Source organism: Catharus ustulatus, chromosome Z (genome assembly GCF_009819885.2).
Source record: "Catharus ustulatus isolate bCatUst1 chromosome Z, bCatUst1.pri.v2, whole genome shotgun sequence".
Classification (NCBI taxonomy): domain Eukaryota; kingdom Metazoa; phylum Chordata; class Aves; order Passeriformes; family Turdidae; genus Catharus; species Catharus ustulatus.
This window is the reverse complement of record NC_046262.2, coordinates 26,780,210-26,802,919: the sequence shown is the minus strand read 5'-3', so window position 1 is coordinate 26,802,919 and position 22,710 is coordinate 26,780,210. Positions and strand designations below refer to the sequence as shown.

At 41.2% G+C, this 22,710-nt stretch overlaps 1 protein-coding gene across 3 annotated transcripts in view; it reads right to left on the bottom strand.

Moving 5' to 3' along the window:
- KANK1 (KN motif and ankyrin repeat domains 1) overlaps positions 1-22,710 on the bottom strand; it is a 133,789-nt gene that overhangs the window by 1,509 nt on the left and 109,570 nt on the right. For 2 of the 3 annotated variants that reach the window (XM_033085722.2, XM_033085719.2), the window contains 8 exons: positions 13,478-13,690; positions 12,511-12,619; positions 10,821-11,027; positions 8,827-8,914; positions 5,921-6,143; positions 3,108-3,250; positions 2,367-2,567; positions 85-183 (listed from right to left, as the gene is read on the bottom strand). In XM_033085722.2, the coding sequence (XP_032941613.1) occupies positions 85-183; positions 2,367-2,567; positions 3,108-3,250; positions 5,921-6,143; positions 8,827-8,914; positions 10,821-11,027; positions 12,511-12,619; positions 13,478-13,690 (1,283 nt within the window). The remainder of the gene's footprint in view (positions 1-84; positions 184-2,366; positions 2,568-3,107; positions 3,251-5,920; positions 6,144-8,826; positions 8,915-10,820; positions 11,028-12,510; positions 12,620-13,477; positions 13,691-22,710) is intronic. The other variant, XM_033085720.2, reaches the window with a different exon arrangement.

Sequence of the window (22,710 nt, the reverse complement as noted above, 5' to 3'; positions counted from 1 at the left end):
GGGAGTAAATTTCTTGTTTACATTTCACTATTATGTTCAACAGCAGCAAATTAAAACATAACCTCCAGGAGGCTTTATACTTACTGGTGACTGGGTTTTGGAAAAGTTGACGTGGGCATAGAGGAGAACCGCTATGTCCTTATGTCCAGCTTCCAGGGCTATTGAAAGTGCTGTGCTGCCATCCTGAGAGGAGAAAGGAAGAAACAAGAGAATGAATGCTTGTATGCTTTAACAGATGTCTTAAAAGCCCCATCAGCTCACAGAGAAGTGAAGTTATTAAGTAGAGGCCCTACTGCTCATACAGACAGGTTAATTTAGGGTCTTGTTTAATTTCTTTTCTTTAAACCTTGCACTGCTGTTTTATGAGGCAGTCCAATTGTCAAAGCCTCATAATTTCTCTAAATGAGGAGTGTGGATTATTGTTGTGGAAGAATGAGCACACTATTATCACAGTAATGTTACATGTAGTGCTGTGTAAGACCAGAAGATTGGGCTGTCTCAGAGAAACTACAATGTCAGTAACAAGTAGAAGAGATGATAAGGGAGGGAAAAATGCTAGTAAAATATAATGATAATTGCTGTGTTAAAATGGTAATTGTTGTGGTATAGCTCCCATCAAACGAAGAGAAATTACACTCATAATTCCATATATGCTCCTTGATGGAAGTCTAAATGCAAACAGATTGACTTTCCTAGTCAGATACTGCCACCTCCATTTCTCAGAAGCTACCATGGCTTTGAAAAACCACAGCAGTTGAGGGCTCTAGAAGCAAAAACTGCTTTAGCTGAAAGAGTGCTTCACTGATCTGCTGTTTTTCCTTTGGACCATGTTTGGTCCAGGAAGACACAGATGTCAGGCAACCTGTGATCTGAACCTGGTGCTTGGTTCACTGCCTGGCTTTTGGCTCTTGCACACAGAAGTCTCTACAAAAATGCCAGTATTTGAAATGTCTCACAGGGATGGAGCACACATTCCAGCCACTGCTGTATGACTGGTATTGGAATAGTTGGCACCAGTTTTTAAATGGTAAACCCTTTTGTCAGTGTGAGACGCAGTGGACAGCATCCACATGGAAAGTCTTGTTATGAGACTAAAGGGAGCAATTACACATAAATGTAACTGTCCTGAACAGACAGAGAGCTACAGTAGCTGGCTACTACAATCAATATAATGCATGACAAATGCACAGCTAACATTCTCCAGTCAATACAGGTTCTTAAAGAGAGATGTTGAATCACTGCAGTACACATTAGTAGGATGATACTCAGCTTATCATTGATCATGTAGACTGGAAAAGAATTATTGTGACACCCAGAATAGCTAGGGGAAGGCTAAAAATCTCAATCCCACATCACAGGCAAATCTGTGAATAAGCAACAGTCAAACTTGTGCTTGGGAATGTATCAAACTGGCCACAGGAATAGTTAAATATCATGTCCCCACAAAGACTGTAATTACTGATTTTGTATCTGATAGTGCTAACAGCATCTGAGCAGCAATAATCTAGACTGCTCCAGAAAGTGTTTGTTAGACTGAGACCTTCTTATATTTGCCTCCAGCCAGATGTTCCACACCATTAGCACAGCGAGCAACTGAGCTGCCTCCTGCAGCACGTGGGTGAATGAAGAGAAATTATGTCCTTGTCCCTCTGCAACAGCTTCCACAAATAAACATCCAGTGCCCTCCGAAATCCAAACCCAGGCTCTATTTCAGTGTTCAGTAGGTAAAACAATAGGAAGAAAGGAAAAGTATGCAAGAAATGTTAACAAGGACATAGTAGTAGCAAGAAACAAGCTAAGTCAATGTTTTCAAGCTTGAGAAATCCACAGATCAAATTGTCTGCTGACAGTGCAGGCTGCAATGATCCCTGAAAACAAGAAACACGCAGGTGTCTCACTTGGCACTGAAGTCACACTCTGTATTTGTTTATTGTTAGAACAATGCAGTTTCATGACTAAGATTGAACCTATAGTCACAAAAGCCATGGTGTAGGAACAGTGTGAACATAATTGCAAGAGAATTGTAGGGCTGATGTTTGCCAAGGGCACAGAAAAGCAACATAGTGAGGCCCTAAATCACCAGATAAAGTTCTAACTGAAAACTGGAAAACTCCTTTGAAAGGGGGAAGGAATGTAGAGGGAAAGATGTTTTACTATGAGCTAACAAATGGGATTTTTCTGTTCTGGCCACTAAATGCCTACAGCTAACCACAGAAATTGCTACCAGGTACATCTGCTGGAAAAGTAAAAATACTAGCCAAATAATCATAGCACTTGCTAGCAATTAAGCAGAAGATTCATGCGGTTGGTACTCTGAGTCAGACATTCACCCAAGCAGATTTCAGAAGCACTGAAAGGCAACTCACATTGTCCTCCAGGGTGCTGTTACACCCAGGCTGAGCCAGCAGAAGCTTAACAATCTCCACATGTCCATGCTCACTAGCGCACATCAGAGCTGTAGAGCCCTCATCATCCTGGATATTGACATCTGCACCACAGGCCAGTAAAGCTTTAACCATGTCAATCCGGCCATGACTCACAGCCAGCATCAGTGCAGTCTGACCAGCCTGCATGGAGAGAAGAGGAAAACCTGGTAACTACAGAGACAATCAGTGACAAAGCAGGAGCACTTTTTGTTTTGGACACTGCGTTTCTTCTGGGGGAAAAAAAAAAGTTATTTTAAACAGTACTCTCAAAGTTTTGATTGCCATTATTTAAATACCTTTTATGGATCATATATCCCACATTCACATAACTATTTATTGAATAAATAGAAGATACCAAATCTATTTTCAGACATCTGTAGTTTTTTCAAAGGAGCTAAATGCTGCAGAATTTGTAAATGCTGCCCAAAATTCAGTAATAGCTCTTTTACACAATGACCAACCTTCATTTTTAGAAGAGATCCAAACCTGAGGCTCAACTCTTCTTCCACAGTTCCATTTTGCATACAGCAATTAAAACATACATACAAAACCCACAGAAGATGAAAGCAAACGAGAGCAACATTTGAACTGATAAGAGCAGGGATGGGAGCAATAGGAAGGGACAATAAAACGGCACAGGAGTACAGCAGTAGAATGTGCCTTGTGAACTGTTTGACTGACCTGGCTGGCTTTAGCATTCACGTCCCCACAGCTGAACAGTTCCTCCACTATCCTCATGTCCTTCTCCGCTTCCACAGCTGCGAGTGCAGCAAGCATGATGGGGGTATAGCCAGCCTTGTTCTGATGATTTACATTACAGACATCTGCAGAAGTATGACATAATTTCTTCAGAAAACAAGAACTGAAAAAGCAGTAATTGTGCTAATCAACTGAATAAACTGTCAGTAGAACAGCCTATAAAAAGAAAAAGTAACAACTGCCTTCATAATGAAGGCAATTCAGGGGAAGGTGGAGAAGAAAAAAAAATTAACAGAGGAACTCTTGAGCCACAGAAAGAAAAGCATTCTTTGTACTATGTGTGCAACACAAGAGAGAGCACAAAGACATTTTATATGTTATCATTTAGGGCTTTATTTATGATTATTTTTTCCTTTTGTAAAAGCAAGTAGCCTGAAATTTAGAATGATATTCAGAAACACTGTCACGAGAATCCTTAAGCTCTTCTCCCAAGAGTATCCATACTGCAGAATAAAAGTGGTCCAGCAGCATGGTCAGTAGAAAAGATATTTCACTTCAGCATAAACATTTTCCTGCAATTGGTGTTACCTTAAAAATCTGCAAGTGTACTTCAACATGTTTTGGAACTGCCAAAAATGGACCCCTTTAAAATAAAGACTGCTGCCAGTTCTACAGTGTATTTGACCACAAACAAAACTGCTCTGGGAACAAATACAGGCAAGTCCTCTGACCAGTGCCAGCAAGCGACAAGATTTCTCCTTTTTCTTCAAACCTGGCCTCCAGTCTGTCTTTGTTCCCAGAATTCTGCAGAAATTCAGCAGTGCTTATTGATTTACTGGGCAGCAGGGTTTTCAGCGTGTTTATCGTATTGGAAAGCAGGGACTCAGATTTACTTAAACATTATCTGTAGACTAGAGGTTGAATTACACCACAGGTATCTTAACAAGCAAAAATGGTTTAGGAAATTCTTCAGACTTATGCCCAAAGGATTTTGGGTTTTTTTCAGTCAAAAGAACATTTCAGAAGCAATTCAAGTGCAGATATAAAATATTGCAAGTTTTTTTTCATGTTAAATAGACATCAGTTATGATGCCTTATAACCAGTAGACCAATACTATTTTAGACATCACTTCTGTGAAGCCACTGAAGCCAGAGAACACAATATTCTGCAACATGCATTACATCCTGAATAATTAATAACTTTTGGAAATGGTGTGCCCCTACTCTGACTAGACTACTTCAGCAGTGTGTTTTCTGAGGTCACATTTAGCTTCTTTTCTACATGGTCAATGAGGGAAACTTATCTCCTCTTTGTCCTCTTGGTGCCTCTGCTACATTCTATGGAGGATTCTCTCATCTCATCTTGTCCATTCTTCTTGTCAAACACAGAGTTCTTGGTGTAAGAATCAACCTGTGGTATAACCACACTGCAAAGTTGACCACAGTGACCATTCAGACACAGTCCAGAGGAAGATTGTTGAAACCTGAAGGAATCTGCCTATTTGCAAACATTTTCCAAGTGCTGGCATGAGCAGTGTTCTCTTGCAGAGAGAATTGCCTGGGACTAGTCATGACTGTTACATTCTACAGTTAACACCCCTGGTGTTCATAGGCATACACTAGCTACCATAACCTGCAGGAATCCTGACTTCCAGCAAGAGATGAGCGTTTTCCTGCTGCTCTGAGACACCTAGGGAAGCAGAGGGGCAGCTCCCTCCCACCACACTGTGCTGCAGAGCCAGCCCACCCCGTTTCCCCACGCTCCTGACATTCTCTGCATTCCCCTGCTGTGACTCACTCTGCCCAAACACAGACTGCCTTCAAAAGGACCAGAGATTTCAAAGTGCTCACTTTCTTCTTGAGGAAGTCTCTGCATGTGTGACACATGTGCTAGGTTATCAAAGCTGAGATGTGTATCATTCATATCCTTGTTTATCTGATGCTACACTTCTGGTTTTATGAGTATTTGCTTGGCTTACAGTCCTGACATGTCATTGGCCTAGTTAAGCTTTCACAACCAACTGTGACAGCTTTTTTAACTAGTTTAGAGAAACAAACTTCACTCAGGGATCAAAACTAGGATTAAACAGATTAAACAACCAGCCTGGGTCCAGTTCCAGTGTGTGGTTTCTGCTGGATGCCATCTGGCACACTGAATGTGGGGAGCAGATACTCCAGAGTCTCCTCTTTGCCACTATCCTTTCTGCACGTGTTGTTGCAAGAGGATAAAGAAAAGAAAGCAACAAAAGCAGCCACATGAAGCAGCATCAGATTGCTTATGGACTAGGAAAATGCTCTGTGTGACAGAATGCCATATTGCTCCAGTTTCCCAGGAAAGTAGCATAGATGAGTCAATGTGGTGGATAGAAAAGACTTCTACACTGCTCTAAACCAAGTGTTTAAGTGTTTAAGTTTGTGTGTTTAAGATGGCACTTATACCTCAATGCATCTTCCTCCATCAGCACCCTACAGAGTGCTGAGCAGCAGCTATGCTGCCTCCAGAGAAAACTACTGGAGATTGGTGCTGCTGAACTTGGGACCGCAGTCCAGGAGTCAGGAATCCAACCATCTATCTCAACTCCGTATATAACTTAAGTGGGTTTTTTTAACTTCTTCAAGTAGCATCACCTCCAAAGCTAGTACTAGAAACAAAGATTCTAGACTACCTAGTAAGCCAACTGTTAACAGTTAAAACACCTGCTGGAAGAAGACCAAACTTGGCCTCTAGTCCATCAAAAATTTCACCCATGAGAATTGCAACACCAAAAATAATTAAAAAAAAAAAGCAAACTTACTTGCATCCAGAAGAAGCTTTACAATTTCAAAGTTAGAATGTGAGACACTGTAATGCAGAGCTGTGTTTCCATTTCCATCTGCCATGTTGATGATATGTCTGAGGACAGCGGGAGAGATTTCTTCAAAAGCAGTTATGTAGTCTCCAACCATTTCAGGAACAGCTGACTTCTGACTTGAGACACGAAACCACTCATGTTGGATGGTATTTAAACAAAACCTCTGCCGAAACCAAGACAGAAAAATTTACATATGGACAATCTATTTAAAGAATTTTCCAGCCTGAAAGTCAGCAATGCAGGTCAAGTCTTTTTTAGTCCAATGCGGGAAGAAAGTATTCAGCCCACAAACAAGATGTACAGACTGAAGCTTCCCCTCCGACTAAAGCCCGCTTTAAAACACAAACTGTTTACTTCCTCTCACTTCACCTAACTTTCACCTCTGAGGGCACAGAATTTTAGGATACTCCCAGAAATAACCAGGCTATGGTGAACAGAGAAAAAGACTTGCATAATGATTTCCATCAAATACTTAACTACATTTATAAATCACTGATAAACTCAAGACTTTCTCACTGGACTTAAACCAACATCATGCTAAGTCAGTTAGGCCCAGTTCTGAGGCACAAATTATTAAATGGAAAAAGTATATGTGAACTGGTTGGGCAGTAATTCTGAAGAAGAGCTGAGCATTACAGACAACTAAAAACTGAGCCCATCACATTGAAATGTAAAAGATAAATACTGTTTTGGGATGAATGAACAAATTTATAGCTTTCACGGTATGTGATGAAGTCCTTTCTGCCTAGTACTGTGAAGACAACACACAGACTACTTTGTCTGGTCTGATCACTGAATGACACAAAATATTTGGTTGAAACTGTTTCAAAGTTGCAACAAGAATGAACAGAAATCAAGGAAATCTGACCTACTAGACAGACAGGAAGGACTGGAGATGCTGTGCTGAGAAGAACCACTGGGGGAAAGAAACGGTGTAACATTTGTTGCAGAAAAAAGGAAAAAAAGGAAGAACCTGTTTTTCACCTGAAGGCTGGCTGGCTGTAGTAATAAGAGATTTGAGTTGCAATGAGAAGACTACACATTCAGGATACGCTTTCCCATGGGTATGGACTGAGAGTGGGGGAGTAGGAGCATCAGGCCAGGTGACTTGTCTGTTGTGACAAGGTAGGTAGAGCAGACCTCACTGTGAGCCAAAAAGACTTCCACTGTCACCACCAGCTCTGATTTTGAGACGCTTTCTCTAACCTGGAAGGACCACCATATCTTTCCATAAACCCTCACCTGCAAGGTGGCCAGTAAATTCAAGGGCAATTTTGCAGAGAAGACACTCAAAACTTTATCTAGCATCTAGGGAAAACACACCAGTAGCTCTGGAAGTGGTCTGCATCTGGTAAAGAGAAAATATCCTACATACACCAGTGCTACCTATGTATCTATACTATGCAAACATATCAACAGAATATTTTACATCAGCACTACTATAATGTGCTGTATGTATTCTGTAAACATAGAGCTGAAACACAAAGGTGGCCATAAACTGACACAATCTAATTTTTTATTTATTTAAGGCAGTACTGATTTCAAAGTACCACTAAGAAACTATTTTTAGTCACAGTATCACACACATTGATAAAGAAACAACACACTTTTGAAATGCAATTCAAATTTAAATTCAATTAATTCATCACATTCAAAAAGGTGCAGTCCACAGTTGTTTCTGTGTAAACAGCAGCTACAAGAGCTGAGGTTGCTGGAAGAGCTTGGGACAACTTCTACAGATCCTTAGCTATACTGACATTTAACCTCTTTGGACAAGAATTCTTTATCAGCAGACAGACAGAGGACAAGAGCTGATTAGTCTGCAGCTTCCACCTACAAAGCACTGCTTGTGCTGGAAAACACTTAGACACAAGAAAGAAAAACGTAAATTCAAATTACACTTCGAAGGCAGAGATCATCATCTGGCTTTGCCATTTTTGACACTTTCAACTCCAAGAGGCCTAAAGCATTTGCTGTTTGCATACCTAAACTACTCCTACAGACATGCACAGAATTAAAAACTATGTGTCACAACCGTGAAACAACCTTTCAAAACATTCCCTGGACCACAGATGTCAGAACTGGACAGAGTATTACAGAGACAGTATTACTGCATCATACAGACATTATTGTCTTTAAGAAGCTGCAGATGCTTTGTAGTACAGGAGAATGACACTGAATTTCTGCCTTTTTTATCACTGCACAAGTGTAACAAATGCAAAATTCAATTTCATATCATTGAGCAGCATTCCTTTGCCAGCAGATCACCCTCACAGAGTAGCGTAGGCAATCCCTATGTAAAGCATTTCCATTAAGGCAAATACAACTTTATTTCTTGAGACATGAGTATTTCTCAAGTATTGAGAATTAATCCTCCTTACTCTCTGCAACATTGATAAAATCAACCAGTGCAGTAAACAAGACAAACAGCATCCCTGTGCTTAAAAGATCACCCAGTGTTTCAGAACAGACTCTGAGGTTTCTTCTTAGGAAGCAACAGGCTCTTCAGCCACTGCAGTCTCCTAATATGAGGCCTGAGAGCTGCCCACAGGAGTGCTATACCAAAATACCCACAGAAATAACACAGGAATGCACAGGTGTGTTAAAACTGTACTTTCATGTGCTGTTTTTATGTGTGCACCATGGGATAACAACACTGAAGCACACAAAGCACAAGTATATTCTCTGGAAGAAAGTGTCCTGATAGAAAGAGTTTTGTGACTCTTGCAGGAAAGATGAAATCCTCTTCTGTCAGCCACTGTGGTTCTGGTCCTGTAAAACCAGAAGTTACCTCTTCCTGAAGTTTTTCTACTGCATCTCAAGAGAGAATTTTCACCTGTATTGCTTACCACATCTTTGTTGGTTAATGCCTTGGGATCATCAATGTTGTTTCTCAACAGGTTACAGGCAGAAAGCATCTTTTCACTTAGCTCGTACCTGAGGGAGACAGCAAAACACAATAAAGATTTCAATTTTTATCTTAGCATTTCTTAGTTTTTCTGAAAGCTCTTTGGGAATTAAAGTTTCCAGGCATCTGTTCCTATCATGCAGAAGCCACTCTGGCAGCTCTTCTCACAGACATTCCCTCCACACTGAATGGAGATGAGTGTGGGGAGAGCAACAAGAATGGAGATTGGGAAACATATCACTTTTGTGCTCTAAGACTTGGCAGCTCTTCTAGTGGAAATTCTTACCTACTGCTGAATGACTGCAGAGCACAGATTATACGCTCTGTGGTTTGATTACTTGATTGACAAGGAGAAATGCCAGTAGTTGTGACGGAAACAGAATTAAGCAGTGGGAAACAGTTCAAGAGGTGACTCCCTGCCAGCTCTCATTCACTGGAACTAGCTTTTCTCATCTCACCCACTCTGGAAATTTACTCTTTCTCCAGCCCTCTTTAATTTTTACACTTCTACTCCCTTTTGATTACAAATTCAAAACTTATGGTAGGCCAAAAATAAGGTCAAGGCCTGTGCCACATGTCATACCAAGCTGTGGCCAACCACCTTTGCCTACAACCTGCACAGAGGATAATTTTCCCAGAAAATTCTCCCAAAAAACAGAGAAGCTAACACACTCGTGTGTAAGACGGGGCATTTTAGCCCTCATGGACTACAAGCCAGCTGCTAGTGCTAACAGAGCAATGAAATTCTCCATCTTTGCATGGACCATGGCCATACCTGGCCACGTGCCCTGACTCTTCCCCTCAGAGGGCATCACCAGGGCAGTCAGCTTGCAAAGAACATGCTCCTTAACTACACATGGCTATCTAAGCTGTTCTGTTGCTCTTCCCAATCACCCCTTGCTACTGTAAATATAAATTAGAGAGCTCTTTTGAGAGACTGCCCATCTTTTTACGCCACCTGTAATACAACAGGCTATCCTACAGTACTATATAAAGTAAGCACAGGGCTCTTCAAAACACACATCTCCAGGGCCTCCAAGCTCTTAATTATTAATTTCTGCATCTCTTTTATTTAACAGCTGACAATTACAGATAACTTGATGCTACGTTACATCTCCAGTGAAACATGACATTGGTTTTGTTAATGTTAATCCTACATAATTTTCCAAATTAGCACACTGGCAAACCTGGGTAGCTGTAAGATATCCTTTCACTGTCTTGGTTTATACTTCCTTTTGCCATTTGATAATGAAGAATATGTAAAAACTCACCAGTCTACTGCTTTCCATATGCCAAAAACAACACAGCCTTGTCTGTCAAATCCTACCTTATACAGCAATTTGAAAAGTATCCTAAGACAAGAACAAGTGTGTGATGGCAGCCTTGAAAATGTGTTGCAGTATACAATCTCATATGGTATGAAGCACATGGTCTCAGGGTGTCCTCAGTGCTGTACCCCATCATCTCACCGTGCCATGGCTGAGATGCTGTGGAAGGTGCAAATGCAAGATGGACTCACAGCAGGCTGCTGACCTGGTGTGCATGGCTCAAGGTAATTTGTTTGCTTACTGACTGTTTTACAGACCAGGATGTTAACGAGGCCTTGCCTGCTCCCAAGCGAGTGCCAGTTGTGACCTGAGAGAGCCTCTGCTGGGGGAGCCACCAGAGTCTTGCTGTTAATGAATCATTTAAAGTCAATGGAGTCAGCTGCTGGAAAGGATGGATACCCTCTGACACAGTCTTCCTGCTCACACACAGTCATTTTGCCATGAAACTGCCTCTGGCTACCCACTGGAGGAGAAGGGAAGTGGGCAGCACTCGGCCAGCGCTGGGGCTGATGCTTCCTCCACAAGCACAGCCCACACAGCTTGCCCCAAGACATGAGCTGGAGATGCCCTTCTCAGAGGCACATTCTGGAGAGGGTGGGCAGCCTACCTCTCTCTGATTTCCACCTCCTCGGCCTCACACTCTGGGAGGGGACTGTCCTTGTCCGCCCCCATGGCGCAGACCTCCGCAGGGGGGGCAGGCTGATTCTCTTCTGAGTGCTGGTTGCAGGGGTATTCGTGGCTCTCACACTCCTCCTCTGAATCTGAGGAAGAGCTCTCCTCAGAGCTGGAGTCATCGCTGGATGTGGTCTCGTACCTGCAGGGAGAACGGGCAGGGGCAGAGGTGCTTGCTCAGTGCCATTCGGCAGCCGTCAGTACCTACTTGCACCAGAGCATGGAAAAATGTCCTGCAGAAGCTCTGCCCTCCTGTTTTTACCTCAGAGACCTCTTCTACTCACTGAACTCAGTGTTACTAGCAAATGACGCTGTCAGTATTATGTACACAGTGTATAATGGAAGAGCAATCTCTTTTAAATGTAAGTCTTAACATTTTGCCAGACCTTGCCTGTAAGCTTTCTTTTTGTCTCTGGTAGTTGTTTTACCAGGACCTGAGAGTGCTAATATCGATCAGCCATCTCTCAGGAGCCTACATTAGCCAGCAGAGAAAGACCGGAGGCCTTGCTTGACGTGTTCCACAAGAATCTTTATTTCATGTGAAGGGCGGTGGAGCAGGTTCTCTCGGAGACAAAGGGCAGACAGTCACATTTATAACTTCAAGGGGGATTCAAACTACAGCCAATAAAAAGTTTATACAAAGAACAGCATCCAATCTAAGTCAAAAGTTCTGAAGGTGAACTGACCAATTACACAAACTCATTTCTAACCAATTATCTTCTAAAGTGTTAGAGTGTAATCAAATTCTTAAGGAATTTGGCTCAGCCTTGGTATCTAGGAAACCTTACCTATTATAGCAAGTTCCAGGGGCCAGGGGAAGATGGCTTTGGAAGAATTGTATCATCCACACTTGCCTTATTCCCAAAATGAAATTACATTGTTCAGTGTAAATTGTATTGCCCTATAGGCAGATATAAGTAGGGAAGTTAACAAACCTATGATAACTTTCCCTCACTATATGTAATGATACTTTTAGCTAATATGTAGGAAATTAGGTGAGATTTCATATTGCACAAGGCATTTGTACTAGAAAGAAAAGTTAATCCGAGGAAAGGGCTAGAAAAGCTATATAAATACAATTTGATGAAACTATTTTAAAGATCTTTGCAACATTCTGCAAGGGCAAGTAACATTTCAAAATAAGACAATTTTCTCTACTGTCTTCTGTATTTGTATAGGATAGTCTCTATATATATTTAAGACAAAGCCTGAAAAACTAATTCTAGGGCAATGGTATCCCTTCCTGTATTGTTTAATAGTATAAAGTTGAGCTTGTCAGCTACCAAAGAAATATACAAGTTTTCCTTGCTAAAGCATTGCCTGAGAAATGTCCCAATGGATGTCTGAAGTTGTTTCATTTTCCTGTGGTAAATCTGGCAGCAATCTAATGTACAGGTATTTGAGACTGATGCCATATATGACCTGCAAGTAATGCCATATATGACCTGTAAGCACAAGAGGATTAAGAGCAGCTCAGCTGTTCAATTCTTCCTTCTGATCCTTACACTCAGCAGCTGCACCTCAGTCTGAAGGCGCAAACCTATGCATGTGTTCCTGGGTTCTTTCTCTTCTTCCCACTGTGAAAAGTGCTGCAGCAACAGATGTTTTGGAGACAGGTCTCTTACCCTCCATTAATGCCAACAAATTGCAGATTCTTCTTGGTGTTGCTCAAATCCTTCTTCCCATCTCTTTTCTTCATGATAGATTTGAGTGTGTTCTCATTATTGGTACATACTGTTAGAGAGGGAGACAAAGCACACATATCAGTATAAATCCATAGCAGGCTTTGAATAAAGCAGCACTATAGCTGATTTTTCAAAACAACTCTCTAGTTTTCAACAGCTCTCTGTGTAATTTACCATCTGAAGCTGGGTTTTCTAGTATACATACAGTCATGGTTTGATATGCACATCGGAAACACAGAACAACAGCTTCAAAATCAGCTCTCTTAATTAAAAAGTTAAGTTAGTTAGTTAAGCCTAACTTTTCCAGCTTACAACATGCTGCTAATCTTCACAATGCTTTAGAAAACTTCAAGAAAAGACATGGGCTCTTTGTTTTTCCTTGCTATCTGTGAAAAACCTTTAACACTGAAATGGGTTATTCTGTTAACAAAATCTTAATTCTTTGTGTCAAAGAGCAGCAGCTCTTTGACAAAATGAACACATTAATACAGACAGTATGTTTAGCAATACATACAGTGTATTTAACAAACTATTCAACAGGGTAGGTAGGTTCAATCATGGATGGTCTTCTAGATTTAATATTCATTGAAACAACTTCTAAACCAATCTCCATGAAAAGGACAGGTAAAACATGCAAAAAAATTAAGCATTTAAAAAAGTCATTATTAACCCTCTATCTTTCAGTAGATTTTCCTTAGGAAGACACTAAATGGCATTTCACTGATGCACTACAGTCTGCCATCTGAAACCTAGCCACTGCCTGTAGACACGGTGTCACACTGTGACTCTACCCTCAGCTCCATCTTTTCCTGCTTTTTACATTTTTGAGAATATTGAAAACCTTCTTTAACTGCATTTCATATTCAGACTCCAGCATGATGAAAGGTGAATGCGAGCCAGTTATTACCATAGAGACCTGAGGCAAGCTGATCATCCGTCAGGTTAATTGGAGTGAGAGCTTTATCCTGAGAAGAAAAACACTTCCTTCCCCGAGCAGCTTCCACCAGAGGAGTCTTCCTCTCCTCCTGAGCGGGCACAGTGTCCTGCTCCAATTTTAGCGTTCGCAAATTTGAGTGTGTGTTTGCAAGTTGGCCATGAGGGATGTACTCCAAAGTAGCACCTGCCAAAGAAGACAGTAAGCATCACGGAGGAGTCAAACAAAAATATTTTCATCAATTTTTTTTCCACAGGGGAAAAGAAAAAAACCACAGGGAAAAAAGGGCAATGCTTGTTCTTTAAAATACTCTTTTCTGAGGACCTAATAGGAAAAAGACTGTGACCATTTTCAGAAAATGCAAAAAAATGGCTGTGAGTTTTTCTTTTGATAAAGACATACAATACAAGGACAAGCTATAAAGAGTTTGGCTTTAAAATGCATGAAAGGAATGGTTCTTCTTTCTCCTTCTCTTTCAGTATGAGCAGTGACCTCACTCTTGCAACCCTAGTCAGGGTGGGCTCACTGAGCTGCTCTTCGATGACATGCCCGAAAAGCACAGCATGTTCACAGGCTCTGAAGGTTCTTTCTTTAAGAATGGTGACCTTTCTAATGTACTTGTTTTTTAAGATATGTCATTTTCCATGAAAGCAGAAAATTTTCAGGAATTTTTCATTTTTTTCCAGTACTCAAACTAATTCTGAAAGCGATGTGCTTTGCCCAGTTACTGAGACAACTGCAATGAATGCCCACACACTACATTTCTTTATTTCTTTTTTTGGGTCATGATTGTAGTGAGCTAGTAGTTGTATTTAAACTGAATTCCAAATGTTTGGATTATGCTTTTTTTTCCCCTCACTGATTTGCTGGTAGTCACTCACTTTTTCCCGTTGTGTATTCAAAAGGCAGTGCTAATTACACACAGACTTCTACAGATTCCCCTGGAGTTACTCCAGCTGTGCTATTACAATTTCTCCACAAATCTGCACAAATACTTTTGTCTGTGGAACACAGAGTGGTTTTTTACACACATATGCCTCCCTAAGTGATCTTGTTAGCATTCAAAGAAAAAAAAAAGCTGAAGTTGCTTTAAGCTTGCTTCAAACATTATCACATTTTTCCCCACTGTATTTTTGCTTCATGATGTGTGCCTCCATATTATTTTTTGCCTTGGTATTTATCAATAATTAAGATACAGCTTTCTCATTCAAATATGAGTGGCACTGCACAGGGTGGTAATACTCTGCAGTAAGGTAAATTCCAAACACTAATTTTTAGACACACAGCTAATCTCTGTCTAGCAAGCTGTTCTTGTTAGACTGCCTTTTCCCCTTGCTACTTCACTTCAGTAAATTTTTCCTACAACAGGACATAACTAAGCTGATTTTTCCAAACACTGTCACTTCCCAGCAGCTTCCTCCTTTTTGTTCCCATTCCCACCCAAGTCTCTGAGTTTCCAACCAGGTCTCACCCTGCATGTGTTTCCCAAAGCAGCCTTCTCCAGCAGTGAGCCCCATTGCCCAGTTCCACCATGGCTTATAGCTTCTCCAACTTACAGGCAAAACTGTCTGCAGGAAAGGCATGCAGCAGGGTATTGACAGTCATGTCACTACAAGCACAGCACAAAGGCTTTTTCTTAAGAGTGAAATGTGTGTGTCTGTGTGTGTGCGTGTTTGTAAGAAGGTGGCAGCTTCCCAGGGCCCCCTGTGTAGGAGCAACCCTTCTGGACACCAGTCTGAGCACCTGGACACCCATGAAAAGCAAGAAGAAGGTCCTCCCCTTGCTCCCCCACCACTCCCCACCTTGCAGCACTGACTCACTTTGGTCAGGTCTCTTCCCAATAGCAAGCATCATCCCTCGTCCAACAGCTGAGAAGAGGGCTGCCAAGGTGATAGAACACCAAGCCAAAACCAATGGTTTTTTAAACTCCCTTAGCTGAGAAACAAGGAACTGTCTCTCTGCTTGCTTGGAGCTGTGACAGGTACAATTAAAGAGTATCAAGCACAGTAATCACTTCCAGCTGCAGCTGGTGGTGGCTGCCTGGGCTGGTTTTACCAGGTCACCCCTTCTGCTCCAGACTGGCCTCTGAGGACATGAGGAGTAAAGGAAACCTGCTCTGAAGCATCCAGGCATATGCAAAGATTCCAAAGATGCCCTAGTTTGCTTTCAGCAGAACTGTCTGCATCCTCTGCCAGATACCACAGTTCTCCTAAGAAAAGCAGCTGTGACAGCCATGGTGTGCCTGGAGGCACAGGTGGGCTTGTGCACGCCAGAGCTGAGGGCAGGACTCAGGCAGGGCAAAGTGGGGCTCCAGCCTGAGCGAACCAACAGCAGCACCCGGTGGACCCCTGTCATCCCCCCAAAGCCTGAACCTAAATTTCCCCGGGTGTCTCCCTCCTGCCCTGGGACAGACAGGGGAGGGAGCTGCAGGGCAGAACAGACACAAACGAGGACAGTAGTAGACTTCTGTGCCCTGATTCACAGCCTCTCCTGAACCATTGCAACACAATTTCAGTAGGTTCCCTCTTCTGGTACATGCACCATTGGCTGAGGACCAGCATACTGAATTCAGGATCTAGGGCATGATGTCCATGCCTTCCACTGAAGAAGGAAAGGGTACTGCTCAGCTGGAACCTGACAAAAGAGGATGACATCAAGACTTGAGGGCAAGAAGACAATAAATGTGCATTAGGCAAACCAGTCAGTGCACTCATTCTTTCTGCAAAACTCTTGGATGTCTACATTTAGTGCATGCACAGTACTCAATGATGAGGGAAAGAGAGCTTTGGGTCCAACTTAGTATTAATGCTGCAAGCTATTAATTATCATTTAATATCAGCTCCCAGGCCTTCCCCTTTTCAAGACAGCAAACATAAGCCTGGAGAGCACAGAGTCCAATCACTGAGAAAAACAGACCATGATTTATTACTTTACTGCTGCACAAATCAAAAAGCCAAATGAACTGAATTCCTTTTTCCTTCAACAAAATTGCAAGGCCACTCTTAGGGCTGGAGGTAGCACACACCTCTCCAGTGTGGGAATGAAACCCTGGCTAAAGATCACCAGTTTATACTGATCTTAGCACAGACTCTCTCTCACTTCACAGAGATCTCAAGTATGCCTGAGCAGAATCCTCCTCCAGGTTGTGGTGCACAGCACTGACAGCAAATCTGCCAACAGGTCAGTACTTAGGCACTGCCTCCCAGAGACCCTCAGGCAGACTTGCTATCCAGACTAAGCTATTCCTTAGCTTACTGGTCCAGGCAAATACTGCAAACTTGACCTAAGTTTCTAAGTACTGATACAGAATAGCAAACTACAGCAGGGAGCCGTCAAGAATTTAGGTATTTTTCAACATCGTAGAGGATTTTGGAAAAGTTCAGGAGTAATTCAGAAGTATGACACAACAAAACAAAACAAAAACTTGCTAACTTCAACTGTACATAAACACTTAAAAAGCTGCTCTCACCAGTTTCAGAGGGAAACAAGTGATTGAAGCATCTTCAGGGGTTTAGCTCCAGTGGTGTGAAGGGTCGAGAGCACCTGTTTTTTATTTTTTACAAGGAATCTCCTCTCGTAAATCACTTGTGCTTCTTTTGAAAATCTCACCAATTTAAACCTGGGTGACAGTAAAGCTGCTTCAGAGAAGCAACAGATTACCCACGCCATTTCTGGCACTTATACTATCTGTCTACTGTTATTAGGATACTATTTTCCTTCCTGACTGCAGACCTTCCCTCACATTTATTACAGAATAAGTAGTCAGGCTGTTAGCTGGTTCAGGGAACTCAACAGATTCTTTTGAATTCGTGATGAACTCATGGGAATGGAAGTCTGGCCTTCACCTGCTTTTGAAAATTTCTGTTTAGTTTTATGGAAGCAAATCTAAGTATTATCATAAAAACAATTTAGCTTGACAATACTTTTATCCCACTGTAAATCAAGAGAAGTGCAAACAAGACTGGGGGATTAAACAGCATCAGGATGAGAATCTAGCTCTCTGGCTGGAACATCACAGGCTTCTAGCTTAAAAAAGCGCACAAACTTACTGTGTGGCAGCTGCACAAAGATTTTATTTTTAACCTTTTGGACAGCGCAAGCATTTATTTGCACAATATGTTTATAATGGTCAGTGATACAACCTACACATTCCCCACTAAAGACAGTGCACAAATACTGTCTGGAGCATATATAGCAAGGAAATACTTCTCCTTCACACTGCAAGTTTTCTTCACAGCAACAAGAAGCTCATTACAAAATTATTTTAATTCAAGCACTCTCCTCCAGAACTTTTAAATCTTCATGCCTAAAAAGCTTTTTTAAAAATAAATTATTTGAATCCACATTCAATTTGGTCAACTTATCAGAACTGTTGAAGAAAAAACCCATTCTGCTAAGGTACATAAAAAGGCAGTAATGAGCAAACATGTTACGTTTAAACATTTACAACAATTGATAGTAATCCATCCAACTCATGAATGCAGTATCTTCACAAGACTAGAGCACAGTTTTTGAGCCATTACAGGTTAAAATTCAGTGAAAATGAAATTTCAAACCAAAAATTTCACACATGAGCTTTTTATACACTAAGCTGACAGAAGGCAGATTCTCTTGGGGCCCAGGCATGGGCAGATGTTGAACTACCATTCAGCTCCAGGGAAAACACTCCTAATAGGATGAAGGCCCTAGTAAGAGGACTGCAAGAACAATCTCATTTTCACTCTCACTTTAACTGTTTTCTCTGTGCTGAGAAGCTGCTTTCCATCCCCAAATTAGATTGTGAATCCAGTTTGTTGAAACTGGAAGGTGAAACCAATTATTTTCATTAAACATGACTGACCACAAAAGATCACACATCTCGAAGCAGCTAATCGTCTTATTTATGAAACACTCTCTTTTCCAAGATGACAGTGCATGAAGCTTGGTGAAAGCCATCTTTCATTTCCCTGAGGAGTGGTGGATCAAAGCATCTCATGGTGCTGGGCACAGTAGGAAGGTCAGCTTGGAGTACTTCTTGCATTCTCATTCATGTGGATTTGATTCTATCAGCTGATGTTTATTGTTGCTGAAATATGACAACCCTTCATTAGAAAAATGGGAATCTCTTGCTATTAAATATTCATAGCTGTGCCTGTTACCATGGGAGCTGAACTCCAAACAAAGCTCAGTGCCTGAACATTATATCCCTGTGCCACCACCACAGGGAGAGAACTGGGGCTCTATCTAACAGACAGCTTAGCAAGCTGCAGATTGCCATTCTCTAGGCAGCAATAAATTTGAGGGGAAAAATAATCCATACTGTGGCAAAATATATTCTTTGTTAATTGAAGCAGAAGCCATAAGATAGAGCAGCTTTTAGATTCAAACACTACATGTAGTGCTACCACTGAACCAAACCAGCAAATATTATAATGCAAATAATGACAACAGTAATAAGCTTGTGTTAACATATGACCAGGGAAGGTATATCAAACCTCTTTGAAGAGGCTTATGGAGATCGCTACCATTTTTGAACGGCACTCCCATCTGAGTTTCCCATGTTGCCACAACTATAAGAAGGCACTATACTCTCTGAGACACCATCCAGACACATGAAAATAAACAGTACTCATGTAGCACTTAGGTGGGACCATCTGCATGGCTGTTTTGCATCATGCACTACCTTCCAGGGAATGTGGAACATGCTGCACACATGTGCAGCACTTTCTTCCCAGCAGACTGATGGATGAGTCCTGTTTGTTACACAAGCAAGAACATCTGTACAGAAACGTAATCTGGTGATTAAGGAATGCATCTGTGGCAGTTGAAGCTGAGGACCTCCTTCACTTGCCTAGACATAGGCACAACCACAGCCATTTGTAGCAACCCACAGCTTTACAGGACCCCCATTCCTGCTCCCATCAGCACAGGCTTCTGAGCCTCAAGCAAGCCCTGAGTCTTCAACTGCAATAGCATGGTCCATGCTGCCAGCAGAGAAGTTACTAACCCATAAAACTACACAGTCTTAGAGAGAAAACTCAAACATAAGACCTGCAGATAAAAACAGCTTTCTCTAACTTCCTGCATTACAACTGACAACACAGAAGAAGATGACAGTGTTCACAGTACCTCATTAGTCCTACACACTAATTTTGGAGAACCAGGGCCTTCTCACATCACCATCATTCTTCTGGTCTTCCCATCTTTCCTCAGCCTGCTTTCTCAGCTCTGCTTAAAACTTAAAAATTGAAATCCTTGGAAGATTTTCCACCAGATGGCACATCAAGATTTCCTTACTCTCTAGACTTTCTGACACCACATGCTTCCCATTTTCTTTCACTCCCTGAAGTTTTTAACTCAAGAAACTCATCCTTCCTCATGATGACTAAGTGGTGTAATGCTTCCACTGGGACACTCAGTCAGGATTGTTCTAAAATGTGACAATAAAACTGATATCTGAAGATCACTGAGGCAAAACAGCAATGCATTTTTCAGGTCAAATATGCTCAGGTAATTTTTCAGGGTAATGGCAGATCAGTTCTTTTTAAACACCATTCTTGAAAACTCCCTGCTAGTGGAAGACAGCCACCTTGTGAAAAGACTTATGAAAAATCCATGTAATTAGAACCCATACAAGTGACATTAGGCTTCTGGCTGGTGTCTTGCAAAACACATTATACGAGCATTCAAATATAACATCCTGAAAATTCTTTTTAAATCTAGTGCAACAAACAGAGGAGATGAATACACTCGCCTCCCTTTAGGCTTCCTACATGCTGTCTGGTCTAAGAACATTGATCAGTTAGCACCTAGGTCTGTGGCCCACATCCATATGGATAAGCGGGACACACAGGCTGCCAAGGCCAGCTAACATGACTTTGCAGAGTGGAAACGTGCTCATCTGGCCAGCAGGTTTGAATTCCCTAAGGTCACCAGGGCTTCTGAAAGGCAGCACACATGTACATGTTAACGGGAGTTGCCAATGGAGTTCGGAAGGGAAGGTAATTATTTAGCAATAAGCAAAATACCAACTAGTAATAGACTTGGTTCAGAGATCATCTCAGCAGTCTAAGGTGTCTAGAGATGAAAACTGCCAGCCTGTGTCCTGCACAGCAGGGTCCACATCTCCTGCCTGTGTCTCCATCACCTGCCACAAGCTATGTCAGGGAAGGTGAGGTGGCAGAGGCGCCTGCAGCACTCCCTGTCTCCCCAGCAATAACAGGGAGAAAAATCTGTTAAGCTGAGAACCTGACTGATATGCCACCTCAGAAGCAGCACAGACCATTGATCCATAGTGTGGCAAACTAGTACCCAAATCATATGCCTCAAAGTGAGCTCAGGTATTTTTGCCCTAAAAGAAACTGGCCTCTAAGACATACTTCCTAAGGATGCTCTTTGAATAAAGCACGAAAGATGACACTACTGATGCCAATTGGAAACTGACTCTTCAGCCTGTTTTTCTAAAAAAAAATGAAGTTTGTGCAGTCATGTTTCTCTCAACAGCTTCAACTTGATTGCTTATTTGAACTGAACTGGAATAAAGACTCAGTGCTCTGAAGGCTTTTTGTGTTGATACAAGCTTTACAGAAATCAGTCTGAGGTGCCAGTCCTGTAGAAAAGGGCACTGCCCAAGTTCACACACACAACACCTGAAAAGCTATATCCAAGAGAACTAAATGTGAGGAAAAAGACTTCAGGGCTCACAAGCTACCATGAAATACTGATGCCTGGAAAAAGAAAGGCTTTATTATTCCAGTGATTATAGAATTATTAAAGTTAGTGCTTCATTCAGAAAAAAAATCTTCTACAGAAATATGTAACAGATGATCTGTAAAACCATAAGAAAGGACTGAAAGATAAACGTATTAAAGGTAATATTTTCAAAATTAATAGAAAGAGATTGGGTAACATTTCAAGCTCAAGACCTCTTTTCCACTCCAATTCTCCATGGGTCTAAACTGTTACAGACCATAGCTTGATTTATGTATACAGTTCAGGCATCCCTCACCATGGACTAAAAATAAAGAAATTTTACACTCATCATCCACAGCTAAAGATAATGACATTACAAGTTAAAATAAAATTATTCCAGAATAATTTTATCAGGAATGTGAAATCCGAATCCAAGTATGAACATTTTTAGTAAATATGATCTGTTGCTCCACCTGTGTCTAAATGCTTTCAAGCCACTTGACGACACATTTGATACTGTGCAGTAAAAGCTAGGAAAGGAATTAAGGATTTACAGCTAGTGATGACTTTGGTTTATAGACCAAAGTCTTTTTACAGACACTTTTGATGTCTACTAGATACTACTACTATTATTATTATTATTATTATTATTATTATTATTATATCACTACTTGTAAGAAGACTGGAATATAAAGTGCATAACAGAAAGATAATAATATTGTTTATACAGTATCATATTGCATGTATGCAGACAGAATATCCTATGTTTTTCTTACGGTTACATAAATGTTGCTTATTCTCTCACTATGGGAACATAAACCTTTTGCTCAGCTCATTAAATGCATAGTTCTATTTAGCATATCAACATGGGAAAAAATTAAATTTATCAAGCCGCATTTTAACAAAAATATGTAAATTTTAAGACAGTACGCAAGCTGCAAGGGCTTCATACAGCTATTTGGATTAGCCAATAGCATTATGCTGACATTAAATAGTACATACTCAGGGGTTTTTCCCAATTCAGCATCTGCGAGACAGATGAATCTGCACCAGTTTTTCCCACCTCCTTAACCTCATGTTTCAGTCACTCTATGGCAGGAGCAAGAAGAAAGTATCTAAAAGTTACCACCAGGCATTAGATATTGGTTTACGGAAGCCACTGTTCATAAACTCCATAGTGGTTGGATTCACCAGTAAGATATTAGGGAAAAAAAAGGCTAAGTTTTAAACTAGACTATCAGACACATGAAAAAATAAAATTAAAAAGTAATCAACCCCAGGGAATAAAGAAATCCCTCAAAGGAATTGTCTATATTTTTAAATCAATAAGTAAAAGGTAAGGAGTGTTTAAATTGCACTTCTTGCCTTTCCTGAGTGTCACCAAAACCTCGAGCAGTAATTATGCCTTTCAAACACAAAGTTTTAACTAGGGATTACAACAAGCAGTTAATGGAACAGAGAAAGCCCAAGATGTGGTTTCTGTGAAGTGCTCTGGAGTTGCCTATTAAAAAGCAATCAGCCCTGCTGGAATGGGG